The sequence below is a fragment of the Myxine glutinosa genome, chromosome 4 (genome assembly GCF_964187855.1).
Source record: "Myxine glutinosa chromosome 4, kmMyxGlut1.1, whole genome shotgun sequence".
In the NCBI taxonomy this organism is placed as follows: Eukaryota; Metazoa; Chordata; class Myxini; order Myxiniformes; family Myxinidae; genus Myxine; species Myxine glutinosa.
The window spans coordinates 104,437,854-104,463,605 of record NC_136264.1 but is presented as its reverse complement, the minus strand read 5'-3'; the positions used below and the strand labels follow the sequence as shown (position 1 = coordinate 104,463,605).

The window sequence follows — 25,752 nt, the reverse complement described above, 5'->3', positions numbered from 1 at the left end:
CTAAGTAAAATGAATGATGTTAATATTTCTGGTGAAATGTCATTTCGTTCTATGATAGTTAGAGATTATTTAAAGATAACTTTTGATATAAAAATTGTAGAGATTGAATCTGTTAATGAAAGAAAGTATATAGATATTGATGGGAATATTTTTCTTGCTAATTAAATATGAGTCAATACAGCAGTGAAGATTTTACTATTTCATTGAACTCGGACGATAGTGATGATAGTATTTCATTGAACTTGGACGATGGTGATGATAGTATTTCATTGAACACAGATGATAGTTATGATACTAATAGTTTGTGCTCAAATGATAGTTATGAGAGTAGCTTTATTGATGACTCTGAGTATGATTCTGAGTATTCATGTGATAGTTATGACTTAGATGATTCTGAGTGAAAAAGTGTTTTAGTTTAAGCACAGCGATATATATAAAACGGAGCTGTAAAGCTCAAAAGTGTTTTATTTTAAGCACAGTGATATATATAAAACACCACGTTTTCTCACGCTATAAATATGGTTTATTGTGATACTTGCGAGAAGGAAGTAAAATATTATAAACAACATATTCTCACCGCAAAACATACATACAACATTTTAAACAAACTTTCCCCTCTTCCACCTGAAACAAAACACTGTTCTACATGTAATAAAAATATCCTCAAGAAAGGCTTCAAAATACATCTTAAAACAAATCTACATTTATCAAATTTTATCACAACTAAAAACTCTGATGGAGCATTCAAAGGACATATTAAAATAAGAGTCTTTAACTTCAAACCTCCTGAACCAGAGTCTATAGTTGATGCTGTAGAAATAGTTAAACCTGCTGTTCAAACGTTGATTGAAAAAACACTAAAGGAAATGAAACCACTTAAATTTTATATGGGAGTAAAATTAGAAATGACAAAGGATGAAGGAGTTATAGATGCACCATACATGAGAACTGAGCCACACTTTATATCTTCATATCAAGATTTTAAAACATCAGGAGTCTATGATGAACTTATTAAACAAGAGCAAGATGTGGATAATTCAATCGTAGGAAGTGGATTCAATATAGGAAAAATTATTTACATAGACATTCATATTCTTAAATCAGATCCTCTAAAAGCTTCTTCTTACATTGATTTACCCAGTGTTATCAAAAATAGAAAAGCAGTTATCAATATCAAAAATAAAGACAATAAATGTTTTCTCTGGTCTATTTTAGCACACTTACATCCTCCACATTTTCATGATGAAAGAGTATCTCATTATAAAAAATATGAGAATACATTAAATACGAAAGATCTAAAGTTTCCGATGACTTTAAATGATATTCCTAAATTTGAAAAGATGAATAATTTATCAGTTAATGTTTATGGTCTAACAGAAACAAACAACATTCAGGTTTTAAAGCTTTCTGACAATTGTAAACAAACTCATATTAATCTTCTATATTTTAATTCAGACGAAAATTCACATTATACATACATCAAAGATATTGCTAAATTAATAAAACCACAAGTCTGTAAGAGAACAAATAAAATATATATTTGTTTGCGTTGTCTTAACTTCTTCAATTCACAAGAAAGATTAGATAAACATTCAAATTATTGTGGCGAACATAAATCAACGGTAATCAATATGCCTAAAGAAGGCTCAAAGATCACATTCAAAGATGAAAATAAAAAGATCAAACATCCATTTGTTATATATGCTGATTTTGAAAGTATTTTAGAAAAAATTGATACTGCTTCTCAAGATCCAAAAGAATCATACACAAATAAATATCAAAAACATACTCCTTGTGGTTTTTGTTATTATATCAAATCATCCGTTGGTGATAAATATAACAAGTTAGAGATGTATAGAGGCTCAAATACCCCAGAGGAGTTTGTGAAACGACTAGAAAAAGACTGTGTTCGATTAACCAAGATAATGAGAGAAACCAATAAACCAATGTCCTTAACAAGTAAAGAAAAAAGGGAATTTATAAAAAACAATGTCTGTCATATTTGTGAGGAGAAAATTGGTAAAGGTCTAAAGGTTAGAGACCATTGTCATCTCACTGGTAAATATAGAGGTCCGGCTCATCAAAGTTGTAATATTAATTATCAACTCCCCTCTTTCATTCCTGTCTTTCTTCATAACAACGCTCATTATGATACACATCTATTTATCAAGGAACTCTCAAAGACTTCTGGAAGTATCTCAGCAATTCCAAACACGGATCAGAAATACATTTCATTCACAAAAACAATTCACACATCTCCTATTACTCATATCAGATTTCTTGATACATTTAAATTCATGGCAAGTCCATTGGTTAACTTGGTTCAAAATCTAAAAGAGTTTCCATGTCTTTCAGAGTATTTTTTAGATAAAGATTTTCTAACACAAAAGGGAATTTACCCCTATGACTATATGGACTCATTTGAGAGATTCAATGAAACACAACTTCCTTCAAAAGAAAATTTCTATAACAAATTAAATAATAGTCATATATCTGATAAAGATTATGTACACGCACAAAATGTTTGGGAAAAATATAACATCAAGAATCTTGGCGAGTATCACGATTTGTATCTCAAAACTGATGTGCTTTTATTGGCCGATGTATTTGAAGCCTTTAGATCTGTTTGTCGCACTGGATATGGATTGGATCCTGCTCACTACTACACAGCACCTGGATTGGCCTGGAGTGCGATGTTGAAAATGACAAAACAAGATTTGGATTTGATAATCGATGTTGATATGCTTTTGATGATTGAAAAGGCAAAAAGAGGTGGAATTTCACAAGTCTGCTCGAGTAGATACGCAAAAGCAAATAACAAATATCTTCCAAATTATGATCCAACGAAAGAGAGTTCTTACTTGATGTACTATGACGCGAACAACCTGTATGGCTGGGCAATGTCTCAGGCTCTTCCTTATGGAAAACTTAGATGGGTAAAGGAAAAAGACTACAAAAACGTTTTACAAGATGTATGTATCTCTACACAAAAAGAATTGGATGAAGAAAAAGTTGGTTATTATTTTGAAATTGATTTAAAATATCCAGAGGAACTCCATAACCTACACAAAGATCTCCCATTTGCTTGTGAGAAAGAAAGTCCAAAGAAAGAATGGTTGAGTGATTATCAACGATCGTTTGATATAGGTGAATCAACAGAAAAATTACTTACTACATTATATAACAAGAAAAATTATGTTCTACACCAAAGAAATTTGCGACAATATTTATCAAAAGGTCTAAGAGTAGAGAAGATCCATAGGGTTCTAAAGTTCAATCAAAGTCATTGGTTAAAGGGGTACATTGATTTTAATACACAAAGAAGAACAGAGTCAAAAACAGATTTTGAGAAAGACTTTTATAAATTAATGAATAATGCGGTCTTTGGTAAGACTATGGAGAATGTGAGGAAAAGACAAAATATCAGACTATCAACATCTTGGGAACAAGCATCAAAATTAATTAATAGACCGAGTTTTACTCGAGCTGAGGTCTTTACTGAGAACTTTTGTGCGATCCATTTGATTAAAGAGAGTATTGAAATGAACAAACCTATTTATATTGGAACAACAATTCTTGATTTATCAAAGTCATTAATGTATGATTACTTTTATAATAACTTGAGGAAGAAATATCAAAATGATGTTAATCTACTTTATATGGATACAGATAGTTTTATTTTGAAAATTAATACCAACGATGTTTATTCAGACATGAAAAGAGACATTAATATCTATGACACGAGTAATTACAGTCCAGAGAGTGAGTTGTTCTCTTCTAAAAATAAAAAGGTGATTGGAAAGTTCAAGGATGAATTAGGAGGAAATGTTATGAGTGAATTTGTGGGATTGAGGTCAAAGGCTTATGCTTATAAATACATTGTGAATAACGTTGAAAAGACTGATAAGAAGTTAAAAGGTGTAAAGAAAAATGTTATTAAAGAAACAATAAACTTTAAGGATTATTATAACTGTTTAACAACAAAGAAAGAAGAGTTTAGAAAGATTAATGGAATAAGAAGTTATAAACATCAATTATATTCAGAAGAGATAAATAAGAAAGCATTGGGGGCTTTTGATGATAAGAGGTTTATTTTAGAAAATGGAATTGATAGTCTCCCTTATGGTTATATAAGTATATAAGTGATAAGATATATATAAGTGATAAGATATATATAAGTGATAAGATATACATAAGTGATAAGATATATATAAGTGATAAGATATATATAAGTGATAAGTTAAAAAGGGGGGGGGGGTTGGGGATTTTAACGGGCTACCGCCGCCTTTTTTACTATTATATAAATGATAGAACCAAGTATCAACCAGACTAAAGAGTGGAGGTGTAATCAACCTTGGTATATAAATGGAAAACATAATGAATGTGAAAAATATCAAATAGGTATAATTGAAAAGGCAACTGGTAAAAAAGTTCACAAAACAAATAAGAGAATTAATTTAAATACCGGTGAATTGGGTAAAAAAGATGGAAATATTTTTGAGTGGACGGAAAACTTTGATGGTTGTCAGGAAAATATATACTTTAATTTAAAAATGGTATGTGGCACTGGAGGCGCTCAAATAAGAACATTGAGGGAGGTTTACCATTTTATCTTAGCTCAGTTAAAATATCTTAATAAAGAACCAAACTCAAACATATTTTTTGTTAATGTATTAGACGGTGAGGAGAGTTGTAGGAGAATTAAATTATTTCCCACACATAAACAAATATTTGTAGGGTCGTTGTTTGAGTGGGTTATATTCACCAGATGATATTAAGAGTAAAAGGTTAAAAGGTTCATAAGGTCAGAAGGATCACAGGTGTTTAAGTGGTCTAATGAATAAGGATAGCATGTCAAAAGGTTAGAAGGTTCGTAAAGAAAAGGGTGAGAGAAATAGAGGTGTTTAGGGGCAATGAGGGAGGGGAAAAATTAATATGGAAGTGAATGGGTCAATGTTTGAGTGGGTCAAAGATTAATCTGCCAGATGATATGTAGAAGAAGGATGATAGGTCTATAAGAGAAAACAAATATTTGTAGTGTTTGAGTGGTCTAATGAACAACATTAAGGATAGGTACTACAGACAAAAGGTTCATAAAGATGAGGGTGGGAGAAATAGAGGTGTTTATGATTTTTGAAAAAGACAAGGGGGTAAATGACATTAGATAGGGATTTCCCATGTTAAACGGAGGTGTCCCAGAAGCAACATTATTACACTACTAGTAATTGTATAACACCCAAGAACACACTACACTTAACTTTGTGTTAATAGCAAACCTCAAAATTGATGTAGGCCTAAATGAAGAACTTCAGTAATGTGAAACGTATTACCTCCACCACCGAAGGTGGATGGGGGGTATGTTTTCACTCCTGTCTGTCTGTCTGTGAGCAGGATATCTCAAAAAGTTGTGGACGGATTCAGACGAAATTTGTGGACAGGTTGGGTGTGTGACAAGGCCAAATTGATTACATTTTGTAATAGATCCTGATCTGGATTCGTGAAGTTTTTGATTTTTAAAAAAGTGATTAGTCACCATTGAGAGATGGAGCTAAAACAATACATAGCACAATATTTCAACAAGTTGTGAAAGAGTTATGACAAAACTTGGTGGATGAGTTGGTTAGGAGACAAGAACAAGCCGATTCGATTTTGGTTCAGGTTCGGATCCAGATCTGGCCTATAAGTGGATACAAAACATAAACTGTTCAACCCTGGAGAGGTGTGCACTCCACTGAGTGCTGTTATAGTTTACTGATGTTCTGACTGTCTGGAACACACACACCAATTATTTTTTCTAATTGTACACATTCTTTATATACAACGCACTAAATCATCCTGACTGTTATTTCCATCCTTCTCTCATTCTTTATCTTTCACTAGCAAGGCCCAGGGTTCCCCAGTGATGTTCTAATCCTCTTCCCTTTATAAGGGATGAGGTTCAATGGCACTAAACTCCTGCCGTGCCTTGACCACAATACTCCTCCACTCCCCTCTGTCCTCAACCAACTCTCTCCACTCTTCAACCACCCCACCTTACTGATATCCCTCTTCACACAATCCTTCCATCTCAACCGTGGTCTACCTCTTTTCCTCCTACATTGTTCCCTCAATCTATCCGCTCTCTTTGCCATTCTCTCTTTGCCCATCCACACCAAATGTCCAACCCATCTCAGCCGGCATTTCACTAATCTCCCTGTCAAGATCATCTGCACACCAATCTCCTCCATCATTTTATCCATTCTCCTTCTATCCACCCTCTTCACTCCCGCAATCCCCTGACCCAGTTGTTCTTGCAAACCTGCAGCCTCTGTTGTTGTCTCTCTGTCAGTGCCACAGTCTCCATACAGTAAAGGTATGCCAGCGTTATGCACGACATCAGAACCTTCCCTTTCAATCTCCTTGAAATCTTTCTGTCGGCCATTACACCCTCCACTCTCCTCCACGCATTCCTACCCACCTGAATCCTCCTCCGCACCTCTGCCTCTGACTTACCATCCCCGGTCACTGTTCACCCCAAATACTCAAACCTATTTCCTTGTCTGATCTCTTTCCCTTCCAACCTCATATTCATTTCTTTTCTCTGCCGCCAAACTGGCATCACCTCTGTCTCCTCCATGCTCATTTTCAGTCCATGTTTCTCAAACACCTCCTTCCACTCCCCCAGCACTTCCTGCAGCTCCCGCCCACTCTCCACAACAACAGCAAGATCGTCAATTGGCGTTTTGGTCAATCGCCAAGATCATTGTGGCATTTTGAAGAAATAAAATTGTTTTTTTCTATTTTTTTGTGGGGGACTAAAACACTTCCCTACACCCTATTTCCCTAAACCCACACTTCTCGTTGATGTTTTGATTCTTCATAAACTCAAAAGAGAACAGAGTCACACAACTGTGTTTGCATGGAGTGCGTTTTCTCATGGAATGGCAGTGTGTGTGTGTGTGTGACTTTGTCCAGAACACACATTATCACACTAACATGCATGCATGCATGCAAACACTCTAACATGGACATGGAGTCGAGACACAAGCAAAAACAGTGTTGTGTGTGTTGTACCACAGCCTGTAAAACGAAATGACAGTTTTAAGCAGATAAAAACAGAGACAAGTCTGAAGTCAAAGACAATCTTATCCCCTCCCCTCCTTTTATACCCCAGTTTATCATTAACCATGTGGTAATGAATGCATTTCTATATTTTCACCTGTTCGGATTTTGTGTGCATTTGTGTTTTGAATCAAATCAGAAGCATCAGTGTGGTGAAGATGTTAGAAAATTCCTTGTGGATATGCAGCACTCCATGGGCCCTTACTTTACAGGAGATACGACCTCAAAGCAGAAACGGCGTTCGATGTCCTCATATGGTTTCACGGAGCACAAACGCAAATCCTCCACCACCACAGTTGGAGAATCCTGGCATTGAGAATAATTCCAGTCATCACGTAGTCAATAAGGTAATCAATCACCTTATATAGTCCAACTTACGTGACAGATTTTGCAATCTCTCTTATTTTAATGTTGCAAAATATAAAATACAGGGTGGAGTGGGACTAAAAGGCAGAACTGCAAGTTTCAATGAAGTTCACAATCCATGGCACAATGTAAACTAGAAAGCATCTGAAAATGCAAAGCCCATCCGCGTCCGTTTGTATTCAGACGTCCTCTTCTTCTTCCAAATGTTCAAAATAACGAAAACAGTTAAAATAAAAATACAAAACAAAAATTGATGATTTAAGCAGGCTTGACCTTTGAGCTTTAGATCTAAAAAATAATCAGGTTCTAGCTTTTGATTGGTGAACCAATTATGTAACCCAATATGCAAAGTCTTAAAATTTCAGGTCAATTTGATGAAAATTGGTGATTTTACGCAACCTTGACCTTTGACCTTTTGACAAAATTATGAATTTGCCTTCTCCATATTATCATAATAAAGCTTAGTTGAAAATTTTATGACAAAACTCAAATTGTAAATTTAAATAATTTCAGGTCAATTGGAAATTGATGAGTTTATGTGAGGCTGACCTTTGACCTTTTGACCTTTTAACAAAATTATTAATTTTTAAATAATTCAAAACTTTTAACAAAATTAATTATTATCATAATAAAGGTTTGGTGAAAATTTGATAACAATAGCTCAAATGGGGAAAAGGTTATGGCCTGGACAGACACACACACGCACAGACAGACAACCACACAGACAGACACACATAAGTGATTGCAAAACCCCATCTCCTGCTGTGCAGGGGATGGGCTAATAATTTTAAATCAATTGATAAGAACCACATTTTACAAGATCGCATCTCCTACAGAATTGCGGACTCATATATATGCAAATTTTGCTCTAGTTATTCAAGAAAGTTCACTTTCACATCAAGCAATAATAATAACAAACTAGATATTTGCGATCACAAAGCGATCACCCGCGACTTACCATTGACCCACAATCCAATGATGGCCATATTTTGTTCAGACCACCATATGACGGTCAACATTTCGGGATAGATTGTGGAGATTAAGAAAATGTGTCCCCATCTACAGTCTATCCATAAAACTCACATCATGAAAATCAGAGGAATATTATTCAATTTTCAGTTCAGTTCCCCATCACGGCAGGATTTACACATGTAATTGGAGAATTAGAAACATCATTCGGCTGAAAATCCCTTTGCTCGGTATATTAGTGTAGTAATGAGATCTAGCAGCACCATTTTCATCATTAACTAAACACTGGATAATACAGATATTCCACGAAGAACAGCTATGACTCCCATCAAAAACAGTTCTCTGTCCTTGATATGATAAAAAAGGTGTTTTTCGTCAATTAGGTCACAATCCGAAAATAGTAGGTCAAACACACAAATCAAGTATCAGGTGCACAACTTCTGTGCAGGTCCACTATTATGATGCAAAAACATCTTGGAAGGCCAAGCGGTCTTTGAGATTCTGCATTGGCAAAATTGAGTGATGATAAAAAACATGTTATTTTTTCAGATCGCCATTTGACCTTGACCTTTAACTCGGAAGGGTATCATATAAATTAAGCATAAATGCAACTTGGTCTAGGCTATCTAGGGAGGGCGATTTAGTTCTGATTGGACAAACTTTAGTCGAGTTGTGATGAAAAATGTTAAAACGTCTATAATTGAGTCATGACATGAAAAATTAGGCCGAGGTTAAAAAAGTTACATCAACCCTGCATACTTCATTTTCCATTATTGATACAATATTCCATTCTGGAAGTTGGACATTGCAAGAAGAAAAGGGAGAAAATCCTACATGGTTGTTTATTACTCCAAGGGGTAGAGGACCATGACCTTTAACCGAGAGAGGTATGAGGTAAATTAAGTTTAAATGCGCCTTGCCCTAAGTTATTTAAAGAGGGCAATTTTGTTTCAATCAGACAAACTTTAGTCGAGTTATGGTGAAAAATGTTAAAATGACGATAAAGTAATTAGGTCATGGTTTTAAATATTTGGTTAAACCCACGCACTCTCTATTCACATTATTGATGCAAAATTTCATTCCAAAGGTCCCACCAGCTCCGAGATATGGCTCAGAAATTGATACCGTTTGTAAATTTGTAGTGTTGACAGTGCATGAAGAAAATAATAAGAATTAATTATTTTTTTTATTCCTCCTAAATGGTGGTGTAGTACTCCTGGGGGTCTTAGAAAGTCTATGGTACCATTAAAAATTGGGGGCACCAATTGTAGAAACAAAATCTACAACAGCAATAAACCTTCCCCTATGCTATCGTGGGAAGCTTAATAAAATGAATAGTCCCAAAAAGGATAGACGCTCGTCTCCCGATGGAGGGTGGTCATAGTCGGGCTGCATTAGGTGATAAAGTGAAGGTTCTAAAGGGTCTAAAGAATCTTAGGGGTGTTTGGGGTGTTTTGGGGTCTTAAAGATCTTAAGGATATTGGGGGTTTGTGCACTCCACTGAGTTCACACCTCACACCAATTAGTATAAGGTATAAATGGTCTTGAGGATCTTCAGAATCTTCAAGGGTTAGGGTTATAAAGGGTCTTATGGTTCTAAAGGGTATTGGGTTCTAAAGGGTCTTAAGGTTATAAAGGGTGTTAAGATTATAAAGGGTATTAAGGTTATAAAGGGTCTTTGGGTTCTTAGGAGTTTAGGGGTATTAAGGGGTGTATGAGATATTAAGGGGTCTATAAGGTCTTAAGAGGGCACAAAGGGGTCCAAAGTGTTGAACGGGTTTATAAAGGACTAAAAGAGTCTTCTTCTTCTTTAATGACCACTATTATCCCACCATTATTGTGGGGACAGCTGGGGGAAGCTTGGCCCAAGACTTCACGAACCAGCTGGCCTGATTGATGTTTGACTGAAGTTAGGGGAGGAATTTGGAATTTAGCCATGATGCCGGCGATAGCTCGCCTACTGTTCACAAAGGACACCATGGGATCTTTAACGTCCACCAACGAATGCAGGCAGACGGGATGCCCGTTTAACGTCCATCCGAGGGACGGCACACACTTTGATTAATCACCCCGCCAGTGAAAGGACGAAAAGCGACTAAAAGGACTAAAAGGACTGTCCCCTTTCTGCCCTCACCCCAACTCTCTGTTCTCCCCTCCCCCTTTCTTTCCCGTTCTTTAAAGCAAGAAGGCTTGAATGACATTAAGAGGTTAAATTTAATTCAGAATTAAATTAAGTAATGTTTAATCTCAACTTACATTAAAAGGTACAATTAAGAGGATTAGGAGGTTAAAATTAAATAATGCAGAAACATTGATGCTGGAATCATGATGGAATCTCATATGTGATGGACATTCAATAATAGATTACATGTTGAGTGAATTAGCGAATCATCTCACCACCTGGATAGGAATTTAAAAATAACCAAATAAATAAAGATATTAAATAATTTTAAAAACATTTTTTAAATTTAAAAACATTGACATCATGAATCATCATGCCGAGTTTAATGGATCCATTGCCTGATGGAAGGAAGGACTGATTGACGGAAGGACATAATATGGCTTTAACAGCACCTATCGACTTTGTCGTAGACGACATATTGATCCATAATTGCAGCGTTGTTATAGTCATCAATAGATTATTCTCATACATTCACCAAGAAGTGTCGCTGAAGCTGAGGGAAAGGTGTATGCTGCATGTGTGAGAAGTGTTATGATTTATGGGAGCGAGACATGGGTAATGAACGTAGAGCAGCAACGAAGGCTGGAAAGGGTGGAAATGCGAATGGTTCGATGGATGTGCGGAGTATCGTTGAGAGAGAGGAAGACAAATGATGAATTGCGAAAGATGATGGGAATATTGCCTGTGATTGATGCTGTGAAGAGGAACAGGTTGAGATGGTTTGGTCATGTATTGAGGAAGGATGAAAGTGACTGGTTGAGAAGAGTGATGGAAGTTAATGTAGAAGGAAGTAGAGGACGGGGAAGACCGAGAAAGACTTGGCTAAAGATGGTGGAAGAAGAAATGCGGGCAAGGGGGTTAACAAGGAGAGATGCAGAAAATAGGGCAAAATGGAGAAGATTGTCATGGGGACCGCAAGGCTAACCCCCGCTCTAGCAGGGAAAATGGCCTTAAAATGCATGTTGTTGTTGTTGTTGTTGTATTCACCAAGAAACATGAGTGAAATGTTAATAATGTGCAGCCAACATAACTATTGCAAAATCTTGGCCTACATTTGGTTCTCGACAAGTCAAACATGAGTGGCCTCTCTTTTCAAGAAATTCGAGTTCAGGAAATGTGCAAATATTTTAAATCAGATCGGTGAGCCTGTCTGGCAGTTTTTGGGCATTTCTCCAGGCCATGTATGACCTCAAATACCTCTATTCCAAAGCAGTCTCAGGACCCTGAGGACCTAGCAGAAGCAGCAAAGCTTTAGAGGCATGAGCAAGAAACGTGCTTTGTGTGTAGAATATACTGGAGATCGAGGAGACTTGTTATTGGCAAGCAGTGTGGTGGGCAATCAGTATTCACATCCAAAGGCTTCCTTAAATTTCAATTGAGTCACGGTCACTTTCTCTGAATGTCACATCGAGAGCACCACAATGTTTTCACAATGCATATATTGCTGAGAATTTGCCAGTAACTCACGGATTAAATCAGGGTGTGCACTAACCAAGTGTGGCGTGTTGATTTCTAGAGGCATAGTGCACACTCATCAGAATGATTGCCCCCATCGCGGCAGGACTTGCACATGCAATTTGAGAATTTGAAACATCATTCGGCTGCAAATCCCTTCGCTCGGTATATTAGTGTAGTAATGAGATCCGGCAGTACCATTTTCATCATTGACTGGACAACACAGATCTTCCACTAAAAACAGCTTTGACTCCCATTTACAAGGACTAAAGTTCCATTGTCTAACAACACATTATATTATTATCTCGTGCAGCTATACCGGACTCACTTTGAGTTTTTTCTGATACACCAGTTGATTATTCTGGATGGAAAACCAGCGCCTGGAAAAGAAAGCAAAGGCAATATTATCATCATTGGATTATAACCACCTTTAGAGGCCATTTTTCCCCGCAAGCGGGGGTTGGCCTTTTTCGGGAACCGTGGTTGTTGTTGTTTTTCGGTCCCCTTTTTGAAGCAATGTTTTACGGCCGGATGCCCTTCCTGACGCCAACCCTTTTTGCCGCCTTTAACGACAAACAGGGAATTACCAGTGAACTGGTCCTCAATTAGCCGACCTCGGAAGGATGACAGGCTGAGTCAATCCCCCTGGCGTTAATTCAGCGATCGACCGGGATTACGAACCCAGGATCCTAGGATCCTAAGCTGACACCCTAGCCGCTAGCCCAACACCAGTGTGACAACACCAACTAGCCCAATGATTATCATCATTGGATTATCAGAGCAAAATTATTTTGACAATAGGGACCAAATGACAACTTGGCACGAGATGTCAGGCAATCACCTGTTCCAAGTTTTGAATGCATTGCTGGCCCGTTTATACAGGTATCCCTCCATCACGATGCCAGTCAGCGAGTCCAGGTTCACATCCATCTTGCCATCATCAGATATCTCCTGCAACGCACACTATACTCAGTTCTGCAATCACATCTGCAAACTCAAGCTCCCAAATGTTCTCGTTTTTTTGTATCTTTATAACACCAACAGCTCAGAACACACGCAGAGTCATTCTTTTTAAATGCAGAAGATGACCACACTCAGAGCCGAGCCGAACGAAACACACAAGAGCTTCAAGGACTATTTGAAACGTGCACAGCTTGTTTTAAAGGTCAGGAGGAAAAGAAGGAAAACATCAGGGTTGGCGAAGACAGCGAAGAAGCAATTAGTGCAATCCACGGTTGGCAAGGAGACCGCTCAAAAGCAATGCACATAGGAGAAGCTTTCAGCTCTTACCAAGACAATGCAAAGGAGAAAACGCTGCCTCATATTTGCCCTGTTAAATTCCGTTCTCAAAAGGAATTAAAACAACAATCAAGCTTCAATCTCTTGTTTGTAACTCAGCAGCTGCAAGACTTGAGGTAAGAACAAAAAAATTAAAAATCTACAAAGAAACACCATTTTTATCCCCTTTTCTTGAAAGTCCAACCATCTGTATCCACTCAACCTGCTCCTCTGAGGCACAGCCAAAATTTCCCCTTGTTTTTCCTGCTGCCTTTTCGTTTCTTCCAGCCACAGACTTCTCCTATTGCTTTCTCCAGCCAACAACCTAGATTTCTGCGGTGATTCGCCTTCCATCTTGGCCTCACCGACACTATTGCAGCAAATCTTGGCCTCATGGAGGTTGTCGGCCTTCCATTGGTTGGCAGGCAACCAATGGGAAGCTGGCAGGCTCGAACTTCATTGGCATGCCACAGTGCACACAACTGCCGTTACCCCTTCAATCTTCTGTGTTTGTATTGCCTTGCTTGCCATTTGTGACAGGCAGTACAAATGTCTGTACATCTCACAATGTTGGTGTGAATTTGAATTAACGCCCTTTTTTTTATCCCATACACCTTAAAATAACAATAGGCAAAACCTATAGCTGTAATTTTTTACTACAATGTATGAGATGATAAATTTGGATAAATTGTTATTATCACATATTTATGAGTCACAAAGCCAGTAATAGTAAAAACAAAGAGCACCCTACACCATTATCTATTCCTGTTACTGTCTCTTTCAGTGATCAAGCTTTAAGCCGATATGAAACATGGCAAGTAGATTTTGATTCTTATGGATATCGCATTTAAAGACGTTTGTTGCATGAATAATAATAATAATAATAATTCATTTATTTTGTATAGCGCTTTTCCAGAAGCCCAAAGGCGCTTTGACAGAGTGGAAAACATAATGCATAACAATACATGAAAACAACAATTGCAAAAAGACAAGAATCAATAGGGAAATATTTAAAGCAAAAGGAGGGAGAAGGAGAAGAGATAGTCAGGGGTTAAATGCTGTGGGTTGAATGTTGAATGCAGTGTTGAACATGTGGGTCTTTAGTGATGTTTTGAATGTGGTGAGTGAGGAGGAGTCTCTGATGGTGTGAGGTAGTGAGTTCCAGAGGGTGGGAGCAGCGATGGAGAAGGCCCTGTCCCCCCAGGATCTGAATTTGGTCCGGATGGAGGGGGTCAGGAGGTTGGAACCAGCAGAGCGGAGGTTGCGGGTGGGAGTGTGTCTGGAGAGGAGGTCAGCCAGGTAGGATGGGGCCAGGTTATAGAGGGCTTTGTATGTCAAGAGGAGGATTTTGTACTGGATTCTCTGGGGGATGGGGAGCCAGTGAAGCTTGTAAAGGACGGGGGTGATGTGGTCACGGGTCCGGGAATGGGTGAGTAGACGGGCAGCGGAGTTCTGAATGTATTGGAGTTTATTGGTGATTTTTTAGGGTGAACGATAGAGGAGGCTATTGCAGTAGTCCAGACAGGAGGTGATGAAGGCGTGGATGAGGGTTTCTGCAGCTGTGGAGGAGAGGGATGAGCGGAGATGGGCAATGTTTTTCAGGTGAAAGAAGGCTGACTTTGTGATCTGTTTAGTGTATTTGTCGAAGGAAAGGGTTTGGTCAAAGATGACGCCAAGATTCCGGATGTGAGGGGAGGTGGATACTGGGATACCGTCGATGTTGAGGGCAAAGTTATGGGTGGATTTTGTGAGCGTTTTTGGGCCAATGATGATTATTTCAGATTTATCACAGTTAAGCTTGAGGAAGTTGATTTGAAGCCAGGATTTTATTTCAGTGATGCAGTTTGTCAGGATAGAGTGGGTGTCGGTGGAGACGGACTTGGTGGAGATGAAAAGCTGGATGTCATCGGCGAAGCAGTGGAATTGGAGACCATGACGGCGGATTAAGTGACCGAGGGGGGACAGGTAAAGGATGAAGAGGAGGGGGCCAAGAACTGAACCTTGGGGGACACCTTGGGGGAGGGGAGCAGTGGGGGATTTGCAGTTATTGATGGAGATGAACTGGCGTCTGTCAGAGAGGTATGATTTAATCCAAGAGAGGGCAGTGCCGGTAACGTTAAAGGTGGATTCAAGTCGGGTGAGGAGGATGGTGTGATCGATGGTGTCAAAGGCAGCGCTGAGGTCGAGGAGGACGAGAATGTTGAGGTTGCCAGCGTCAGAGGAGAGGAGAAGGTCGTTGGTGATTTTGAGGAGAGCAGTTTCAGTACTGTGGTTGGAGCGGAATCCGGATTGGAATGTTTCATACAGGTTATTGGCAGAGAGATGATGTTTGAGTTGAGTGGCTACAGCGCGTTCCAAAACTTTTGACAGAAAGGGTAGGTTGGAGATGGGTCTGAAGTTGTTTAGGGTGTCAGGGTTTAGACCAGGTTTTTTTAGAATGGGGGTAACAGCAGCAATTTTGAGGGAAGGTGGGACGATGCCTGTAGACAGGGAGGAGTTTATTGTTGCAATGATAAGTGGAGAGAGAGCAGGGAGGGCGGCCTTGACAAAGCTGGAGGGGATGGGGTCAAGAGTGCAGGTGGCAGTTTTCATTCCTATGAGGAGTTCAGAGAGGTCAGTAGGGGAGATTGGGGAGAACCGAGACAGGGGATGGCAGGACAAGGGGGGGCAGGTGGTTGGAGGGGGAGTGGGTGCGGCGGTGGTCAAGCTGTTGTAGATGTTGTCAATTTTGCGTTGGAAGAAAGAGAGGAAGGAGATGCAGTTGTCTACTGTGAATGACTGGGTGGTGGTGTTCAGGGGGCGGAGGAGTTTGTTTATTGTCGAGAAGAGTGCTTTTGGGTTTCCGGAGCCAGAGTGGATAATTTGAGAGTAGTAGGCGGAGCGGGCGCGGGAGAGGGCATCTTTGTAGTGTTGTAGGTGGTCCTTGTAGGCTTGGGAGTGAACTGTGAGACCCGTTTTATTGCGGAGTCTTTCAAGTTGGCGAGCACGAGTTTTCATCAGGCAGAGTTCAGGGGTAAACCAGGGAGCAGAATGGGTGAAAGAAACCGTTTTGGTTTTTACAGGCGCAAGCTGGTCAAGGCAGGAGGAGAGAGTGTGGTTGTAGTAGTCAGTGAGGTCGGAAGGGGTGTGGAGGTCAATGAAGGGAGAAGTGGACATTTTTTCAGAGAGGGTGGATGAGAATGAGGTAGGTGAAAGAGCGTTTAGCTTACGGAAGTTGATAGTGCGATAATGCCTTGGTGTTGGGGCGGGGATGTTGATGGTCAGAGTGATGGCTAAGTGGTCAGAGAGGGTGAGGTCGGAGCCAGAGAGATGGTGCAAATTTAATCCAGTGGAGCAGACAAGGTCCAAAATGTGACCACGGATATGGGTAGGAAAGTCGACATGTTGAGTGAGGTTAAAGCAGGTGAGTAAATCAGTGAAGTCAGTGGTTATTGTGGAGTCAGTGGAGTCCATGTGGATATTGAAATCACCAAGGAGGAGGATTGAGGGGGAGAGGGAACATAGCTGGGTCAGAAAGTAGGAGAAGTCAGACAGGAATGATGGGTGGGGTTTGGGAGGGCGGTAGACGACAGCCATGACTGACTGCGTGCGACCAGAGAGTTTAAAAGCCAGGTGTTCAAATGATGGAGCAGATGAGATGGAGATGAGGTTGGTCTTGATGTCTTGACGGTGGATATCTATCTATAATTCCAGTAATCTCTGTTTGTACGTTTGTCTGTGACCGCTGTTTCTCGACAACCACGGGTCCGATATACTTTTAACTTGCCAGGTATATTGCTGGGGACCCGAGGATGTGCCTTTTCAAGGTTTCATATTAATCGGACAATTACTTACCGAGCTATGTCCAAAAAACGATTCAACCAATCAGAGAGCAGCGAACTATCGCGTGTGCCGAACGTGGCGGACACACTCTGCCTCGGATGGCACATTTGAGAGCGTATTCATTTATTTCATGTTTGCAAACTATGTTGGCGTTAAACTATGTTTTAAAACTAATAAAAACGAATTTGCGATTCATTCGCTTTCCTGCGCGTTTGTGCACGCGATGGCGATTTCTTTACCAAACTCCGGAAGCCGTTCGCTTTGGACCAAACCATTTCATGTAAATAGAGGGGGGGGATTGTCACCACTCGCAAGCCGTTCGCTTTGGACCAAACCATTTCATGTAAATAGAGGGGGGGGGATATAATTTTAGATATATATATAGTACGGGCATGCCCTAGTAACGGCAATTCCACCACCTCGGCCCTCCGAGCATGGTTTATTGACGTAGGAATATCCATTGGGTGTGGTGAGGTTGAGTGTGTAGTAGCCCAGAGGTTGTTGCCAGGTTTCGGTGAGACAGAGAAAGTCCAGTTTGTTATCCAGGATGTATTCGTTCAGGATGAGGCATTTGGTGTTGAGGGACCGGGTGTTGAACAGGGTGAGCTTGATGTTGTTTTGAACAGCAGGGATGAATTCAGGTGATTTAGCCAGGGTTCGTAGGCAGGAGGTGCGATCGTGTGCGTTGCTGTGACCAGGTGCGCTGGGACGAAGAGTGAGAGTGCGCTGAGCCGACCAGAGGACGGGGATGGAGTGACCTGATTGCAAATAAACAAACTTACGACCGGAGCCACGGTGAATGTACCTGGGTCGTCGGAGGAGTCCATTTGATTTGATGGCAGAGATGCATGATGGGGTGGAGCGGGTATTGAGCAGAAGGAGCCTTGCGGCGGAGTACCGCAAAGCCATGCCAGGCAGGGGCAGAGAGACGAGACGAGGCCAAGGTTGAGGAGGTGAAACAATGGTCCCAACCCATGAGAGCGGGCCCGAGGAAACGAAGGAGCCAGGTAGGTGAAGCCAGGAGCAGAGCCGGGACCAAGCAGAGGGCAGGCACGAGGCCAAGGTTGATCACGGCAAAGCGGCAAATGCAGCGGAAATCGACCGCCACCGCTACAAATCTAGATCACGGCGGGAAACCGCCACCAAACCGCTGCGATGGTCACAACCCACGAGAGCGCGCCCAAGGAAACAGCGAGCAGGCGAAGGAGCCGGGCAGGCGAAGCAGGGAGCAGAGCCGGGGCTATGCAGAGGGCAGACTCAATGGCCAAATAATCCGCACGACCACCAAAAAAGAAAGCAACTGACAGTGGCCCGGTCGAAGAAGCGGCGAGCATGTGACGCCTGCGTCCTCTTCATACCGGACCGGAAGCGGAACGGATTCACTCTTCAAAGTCGTTGAAGCGTTGAATGCATTGAATGAAACTCTTTTTGGACATTTTCACTTTTGAAACTCTTGTGCAACTCTTACTTATAAATAAATGGTCACCCTCATTAATATAAATTTATTCATGTGAAAATCAAGCCAGGATACATTCATGTCACAAAGAAAGGACCGATGCTATGAGGATTCCTCCAATATGGTTTATACTTGCGCTGAGGATGTTCATGTTCACACCAATTAGTATAAGCAAGAGAATAAGGGTTCAAAGATGAGCCAAGGAGTGGAAGCCTGATCACATCTGTATCGTGATGAAAATGTTGCTAAAGTGGAAAAGACAATTTGACTACAACCTCCACTACTGAGGTGTAAGACACTTCACAATATGTACTTGGGATTTGAAAAAGTGTCTGCAAGAGGTGTATTCAAAATGCGACAAAGGAACAAGAAGAGATGCTAAAATGTTTTTTGTCCATGTTGTAACTCACGAGGAAATGTAGATTTGCCATCTCATTCACAAATCCAAATAACATTGACGTATGACCTGAAAACACCTCAATTTTTTTCCTCCATGTCTTAAATTCAGAGCCATGGCCAGAAAATGTTATTGGCTAATATTTTGGGATTCCAAGAGAATAATTGTAATGTACAATTTCAATCAAGGAATTTCATTTCTCTGATGACAATGCAGTCGGTGCCCCTCTTTCACACGGAAACGGCAAAAGCATCAGAAATGAGGTTTGAAATCCTTCCACATCCCATCTGTTTACCAGATTTGGACCTCTCTGTTCATTTCCTGTTTGCAAGACTGAAATAAACATTTATAGAAGTATCTTTTTGGCCAATGACCAAGTCAAGGAGAGTTAGAGTGGGAGTAAGTCAAGGGTCTTTTTATTCAGAGAGTAGTTTACGTATGAAATGGTCTCAGCAGAAACAGTAGATAGCTTCAACCTGGGAACCCCCTTTTTCTTGGGCAGTAGTACTACGATAGCACTGCTTTCTCTTTTGGGTCGTTGCAAACTTTCTCTTTTGGAAAGAAAAGTTTGAGAGTGATTAGCAGGGGGTACCACGATTCATTGGAGATAGAGGATTACATGGCGATATTGGCAGGACTAGTAGGTAGCCTGGATAATATCTAGGTTCCAAAATGCTATAATTCCATTTTTATTATTTTGAGAAAAATGACAATTACTACTGTGGAAAATAGGGTAAAAAAAACTACTTTTTTAGTTTAAATATTTATTGTGAAACTAATAAATTATTTTCAAGTCTTTAAACAAAATCTAGAACTTTTACTTTTAAATATATATATTATTATTTATTGTTTTTTTCTCAAAACTCCATATATCCACTGTCCCATTTTCCTCTAAATCCAACGAATCCATATGTGCATTTTGTTATCATGAGATAAGTGTTAATTCTGTATGAATGTACCAATGTTTTCTTTTATAATTCAACAAAGATCACCTTTCGTGAAGAGAACTTCTTTAAAGTGGCCGCCTCTTTAATCAGACCACCAAGTTATGTCCAATAAAAATTGTCAAAGATCTTACCTTTCTGTTTTAACTTTGCATCACAAAAACTACAGCAGAACCTCACATCAAGATCACTTTTGTAAAAATAACACCAGCATTGAGATCAGGAAGTTCCTCTGTAAAGACCTTGAATCAACTTTGCCCATTAAATAGTGTCCCCTCCTCTCCCTCCCACCTCCTCCCCTCAAACCCTCAACTTCTCTTAGGCTAGAAGGTGGTCTCGATAGATGCTACTGTATCTAATATCAGTCTGAGTGAACTAATCGCTCTCGCTCTCATTGGCATTTTCAATTGTCTGCATCAAGGCTAAGCTTTAGATTCTTTAGAATGTTTTGACATCGTCTGGCGCACCAATTTTGTTGAGCAGATTCTCCATAATTGCACTTCTTGGCCTGTTTTACAGTTGACTGCGTTGGACGTGGGGCAGGTTTAAAGTTAACCCACTTCTTCCCATGCTTCAGCACACTGTGGTAACAGTAGTGCCCTGTGTAAACTGTTTTGAATCCAATATGGTCACTATTAAGGCTCCAGCATTCTGGCATCACTGATCGTGAACGACCCTTATCCTTTCACAAACGCCTGTGTGGCTAACTTAAAAGCAAATGCCTGCCAGTCTTCACCGTATACATACACACGCTTCCATGGTAACGTAGCACAGAATAGTATTGTTCTGGTGCAATCCTGTATTAACCTTTCTGTCGAAAAATACAAATAAATGGGATAAATGTCAATTTGTGAAAAAACTGGCGTGGAGCTTATGCCGTTTTGGAATGAAGCAGTGTAATTACAGTGCTGTATGATAGTGTTTATGGTGATGTGACAACAAATGGATTCATGACTACTGTTAGCTCCCCTTTGATGAACTTTTTGTGGCAGAAACTCCAACATTTTGAATTTGGTGTTTATGTCGTTTTGGAACTAAATTCTTCATATGTTGATGGGTAATTGTGTACATGTAGTGATTGTGATGTCAGTGAGAGGGTCTCATCAAAAACGGGAATGTGCTGTTGGTGTTTATTCATTCCTCACCATGCAACTCCCTTCACCAAACAGCCGCATTTTTTTTAAATACCCTAGTGATGTCCCCATGCCTGCCCTACTGTTCTCCGCCCCAATACTGCACATCTCCACCGAAATTAAGTCAATAAACATAGGGATTAAATTCATGTGATGTTGATAAAAAGCGGTCAAGGCCAAATTGTTTCCTCCTGTGCCTTCCGAGTTCCTTAAATTTCCTTGCATCCTGTGGAAGAGTATTTTGATGACCAGAAGAAAAACTAATACTATGGATACTTAAAGATATAATCATTTCAAACTCATGGCCAATCACTTAACATTTTTGTTTCTTTGATTTTCCAGACCACTGCAGTCTCATGTCACTGCCAAGCCAAGACCTTTAAAATATTTACAAATTGGCAGATTCAAAGAAGGCATTTATAAATTGACATGACAACCGATTCCACGCTTATTTTTATAAAAGAATTTAGAATATTTTCCCAGACAACCAGCACACAACATGTACTCTTCTGGAAGATGTGAGCATGCGCAGATAAATGTTAAAGGAACTTTTCTGGCATTGAAGGAGATTTTATGTTGAAAAATATTGATTTCAACCTTCTTAAAACTTGTTTTACAATTTACAGTTGGAGAAAATGTCAATAAAATACAGGTCAACAAACATTCGGCCAAGAGGTACTGTTAGAAGGTTCAATAAATGCCTGTGATACAATCAATGAAACAGCAATATTTCTGGCTGTAAAATAATTACCTCCGCCACCGAAGGTGGATGTAGGTTATGTTTTCACCCCTGTCTGTTTAAATTTAAATAGGATTTACATATCAGCTAAATGAATTCAACCACCATCTATTTTGGAGAACAACATAGGTCAAAAGGTCAACACCCTTTTCAAATTGTTAAAATCCTCAATTTTCATCTGATTGACTTGAAATTTGAATAGGATTTTCATATCAGTTAACTGAATTCAACCAACAACTATTTTGAGGTCAACTTCAGTCACAAGGTCAACCACTTTCTTTCAAATTGTTAAAATCCTCAATTTTCATCTGATTCACTTGAAATTTGAATAGGATTTTCATATCAGTTAACTGAATTCAACCAACAACTATTTTGAGGTCAACTTCAGTCACAAGGTCAACCACTTTCTTTCAAATTGCTAAAATCCTCAATTTTTATCCGATTGACTTGAAATTTGAATAGGATTTACATATCAGCAAATTGAATTTAAGCACCAACTGTTTTTGAGATCAACATAGGTCATAAGGTCAACATAGGCCTAAAGTCAACCACTTTTTTCAAATTTCTAAAATTCTCAATTTTCATCTGATTGACTTGAAATTTGAATAGGATTTACATATCAGTTAACTGAATTCAACCACCGACTATTTTTTAAGATCAACATAGGTCACAAGGTCAACATAGACCAAAGGTCAACATAGACCAAAGGTCAACCACTTTTTTTGCAAATTTCTAACATCCTCAATTTTCATCCGATTGACTTGAAATTTGAATAGCATTTTCATATCAGCGAAATGAATTCAACCACCAACTATTTTTGAGATTAACATAGACAAAAAGGTCAACATAGGCCTAAGGTCAACCACTTTTTTCAAATTTCTAAAATCCTCAATTTTCATTTGATTGACTTGAAATCTGAATAGGATTTGCATATCAGTTTGCTAAAACCGACCACCAACTATTTTTGAGGTCAACATAGGCCAAAATGTCAACATAGGCCAAAAGGTCAACATAGGCCAAAAGGTCAACATAGGCCAAAAAGTCAACATAGGCCAAATTTCTAAAATTGTCAATTTTCATCTGATGAGGTTAAAAGGATGCTCTACAGAGTGCCATTCTACTTTGTTCTCTTATACAAAGTGTCACTCTATGAGTGATTTTTCATTTGTTTGTTTGTGTGTCTGTCTGTGAACAAAATATCTCAAAAAGTTGTGGATGGATTCGGACGAAGTTTGGCAGAGAGGTACTTCATGTGACAAGGACGAAATGGTTAGATTTTGGTGAAGATCCTGATTCGGATCCGGCTAGTAGAATTTTTTAAGTGATTCTTCACCATTGGGAGATAGGGCCAAAAACGATATTAAATGGATTCCCAAAATGTTAAGGACGGATTTGGACGAAACTTGTTGGACAGGTTGTGTGTGTGACAAGGACTAATCAATTCGATTTTGGTGAAGATCTGCATATGGATTCGGATACGAGAATTTTTGATTTATAAGTGATTCTTCACCATTAAGTGATCGGGTTAAAACCGATAAATAGCACAATATCTCAAAAAGTTATGGACGGATTTGGATGAAACTTGGTGGCAATATTGGGTGTGTATTGTTTGGGTGTATTGGGTGGTTGGGTGGTTGGGTGTGTGACAATACCGAATCGATTAAATTTTGGTGAAGATCTGAATATGGATTCGGACATGAGAATTATTTAATTTTTTAAGTGATTCTTCACCATTGAGAGATCGGGTGAAAAGCGATATATAACATCAAAATCAATGAAGAGTACTGAGTTAATAGAGGTCGAATGTATGCCTTAATAAAATGTAACAAGGATATCTGATTCCACTTAAGTGAGTTGATGCAACTGTATGTTGATAAATGTCACAACGACAGAAATTATTGCACTGAAGTGGTCCACATGTATTGTTACCACTTGTGAAATTTTTACCACAATTTAAGTTACATACAATACTGTGCAAAAGTCTTAGGACATATTGAAAATAGACATTTATATTGTCACATTGACATATTTTCATAAAGAAAAGGTTTTATTCTAATCATGTTCCTGAAAGAAACAAAAAATTATTATAACACCTTTTATTCATCAAAAAGTGCCTATGGGACAATAAAGTGTTTATTTTCAACATGTCCTAAGTATTTTGCACAGTACTCTACATACATGAGAGCATGCTGAAAACTAATGCCTTCTGTTATTATTTTTTTTATTTTTTTTCTCCATCTATAATAATAAAAGGCAGTGTCCGTCCATCTGTCCATCTGTCTCCTCCATAACTCCAAAACCATGAAACCTAGTGGCCCCAACCTTTGTATGCATACACCTGGACCTCCAACAGATTTTTTTTTAAACCAAAAAAAAACCACCTTTAGCGGCCATTTTTCCCCGCAAAGCGGGGGTTGGCCTTTTTCGGGAACCGTGGTTGTTGTTGTTTTTTGGTCCCCTTTTTGAAGCAATGGTTTATGGCTGGATGCCCTTCCTGACGCCAACCCTTTTTGCTGCCTTTAACGACAAACAGGGATTTACCAGTGAACTGGTACTCAATTAGCCAACCTCGGAAGGTATTACAGGCTGAGTCAACCCCCCTGGCGTTAATTCAGCAATCGACCGGGATTCGAACCCAGGATCCTAGGATCCTAAGCCAGCACCCTAGCCGCTAGCCCAACACCAACACCTCCAACTGATTGAAAGGATAAAAACTGGGTGTTTGTGTGTGTTATAACCTCCTTTTTGAAGATGATTAACGAGGTGCTCATATGAAAAACCCCACGTGGTGGCTTACCAATATAGCGGCCCGCCATCTTGGTCAGCCCACTGCACCTCGCTTTGTTCTTAAGCCGCCATTTTTGTTTTGGCCTACTCAAACTTGCCTTGCCTTGGAAACACGATCGATTATTATTACATAATTGAAGCATATCATCAAAATCTGGATTCGGATATGAGGATTGGTTGCTGTAGACTAAATAATGTCCAAATCTGGAGTAAAATCTGACAAAATTTACCATATCTTGTGATTTTATATCTAAGTGTATCTTTGCATTTATTTATGTGAGGCTGGGATTCTCATTCTGGTGTTAGTGATTTAAAATGTAACTTTGTCAGGTAAAACGCATCTCGCTATACGAGATCGGTGCCGGTGATAGATATACGGTGGAATATATAGCTATATAGAGTCGGCGTGTGAGAAAACGATCCCGTAAACTGCCGATCGCCGAAATCGCCGATGTTGCTGGACTTGTGATGGTTGCATATGCGGCGTTGTTGGTTCGGTTAAGATTATTTTTATTTATTATTTAACTTTGTAAAATGCATCTCGCGATACAAGATCGGTGCCGTTGATAGATATACGCATCTCGCTATATGAGATCGGTGCCGTTGATAGATATACGCATCTCGCTATATGAGATCGGTGCTGTTGATAGATATACGCATCTCGCGATACAAGATCGGTGCCGTTGATAGATATACGCATCTCGCGATACAAGATCGGTGCCGTTGATAGATATACGCATCTCGCTATAGGAGATCGGTGCTGTTGATAGATATACGCATCTCGCGATACAAGATTGGTGCCGTTGATAGATATACGCATCTTGCTATATGAGATCGGTGCTGTTGATAGATATACGCATCTCGCGATACAAGATCGGTGCTGTTGATAGATATACGCATCTCGCTATAGGAGATCGGTGCTGTTGATAGATATACGCATCTCGCGATACAAGATCGGTGCTGTTGATAGATATACGCATCTCGCTATAGGAGATCGGTGCTGTTGATAGATATACGCATCTCGCGATACAAGATTGGTGCCGTTGATAGATATACGCATCTCGCTATATGAGATCGGTGCTGTTGATAGATATACGCATCTCGCGATACAAGATCGGTGCTG

General features: G+C 39.5%; 1 protein-coding gene across 4 annotated transcripts in view; it reads right to left on the bottom strand.

The window, feature by feature from the left end:
* Window positions 1-25,752, bottom strand: part of ACAP1 (ArfGAP with coiled-coil, ankyrin repeat and PH domains 1) — a 280,144-nt gene that overhangs the window by 42,809 nt on the left and 211,583 nt on the right. For 3 of the 4 annotated variants that reach the window (XM_078776245.1, XM_078776246.1, XM_078776247.1), the window contains exons 10-12: window positions 12,915-13,036; window positions 12,402-12,453; window positions 7,307-7,407 (exon numbers count right to left, since the gene is read on the bottom strand). In XM_078776245.1, the coding sequence (XP_078632371.1) occupies window positions 7,307-7,407; window positions 12,402-12,453; window positions 12,915-13,036 (275 nt within the window). The remainder of the gene's footprint in view (window positions 1-7,306; window positions 7,408-12,401; window positions 12,454-12,914; window positions 13,037-25,752) is intronic. The other variant, XM_068113073.2, reaches the window with a different exon arrangement.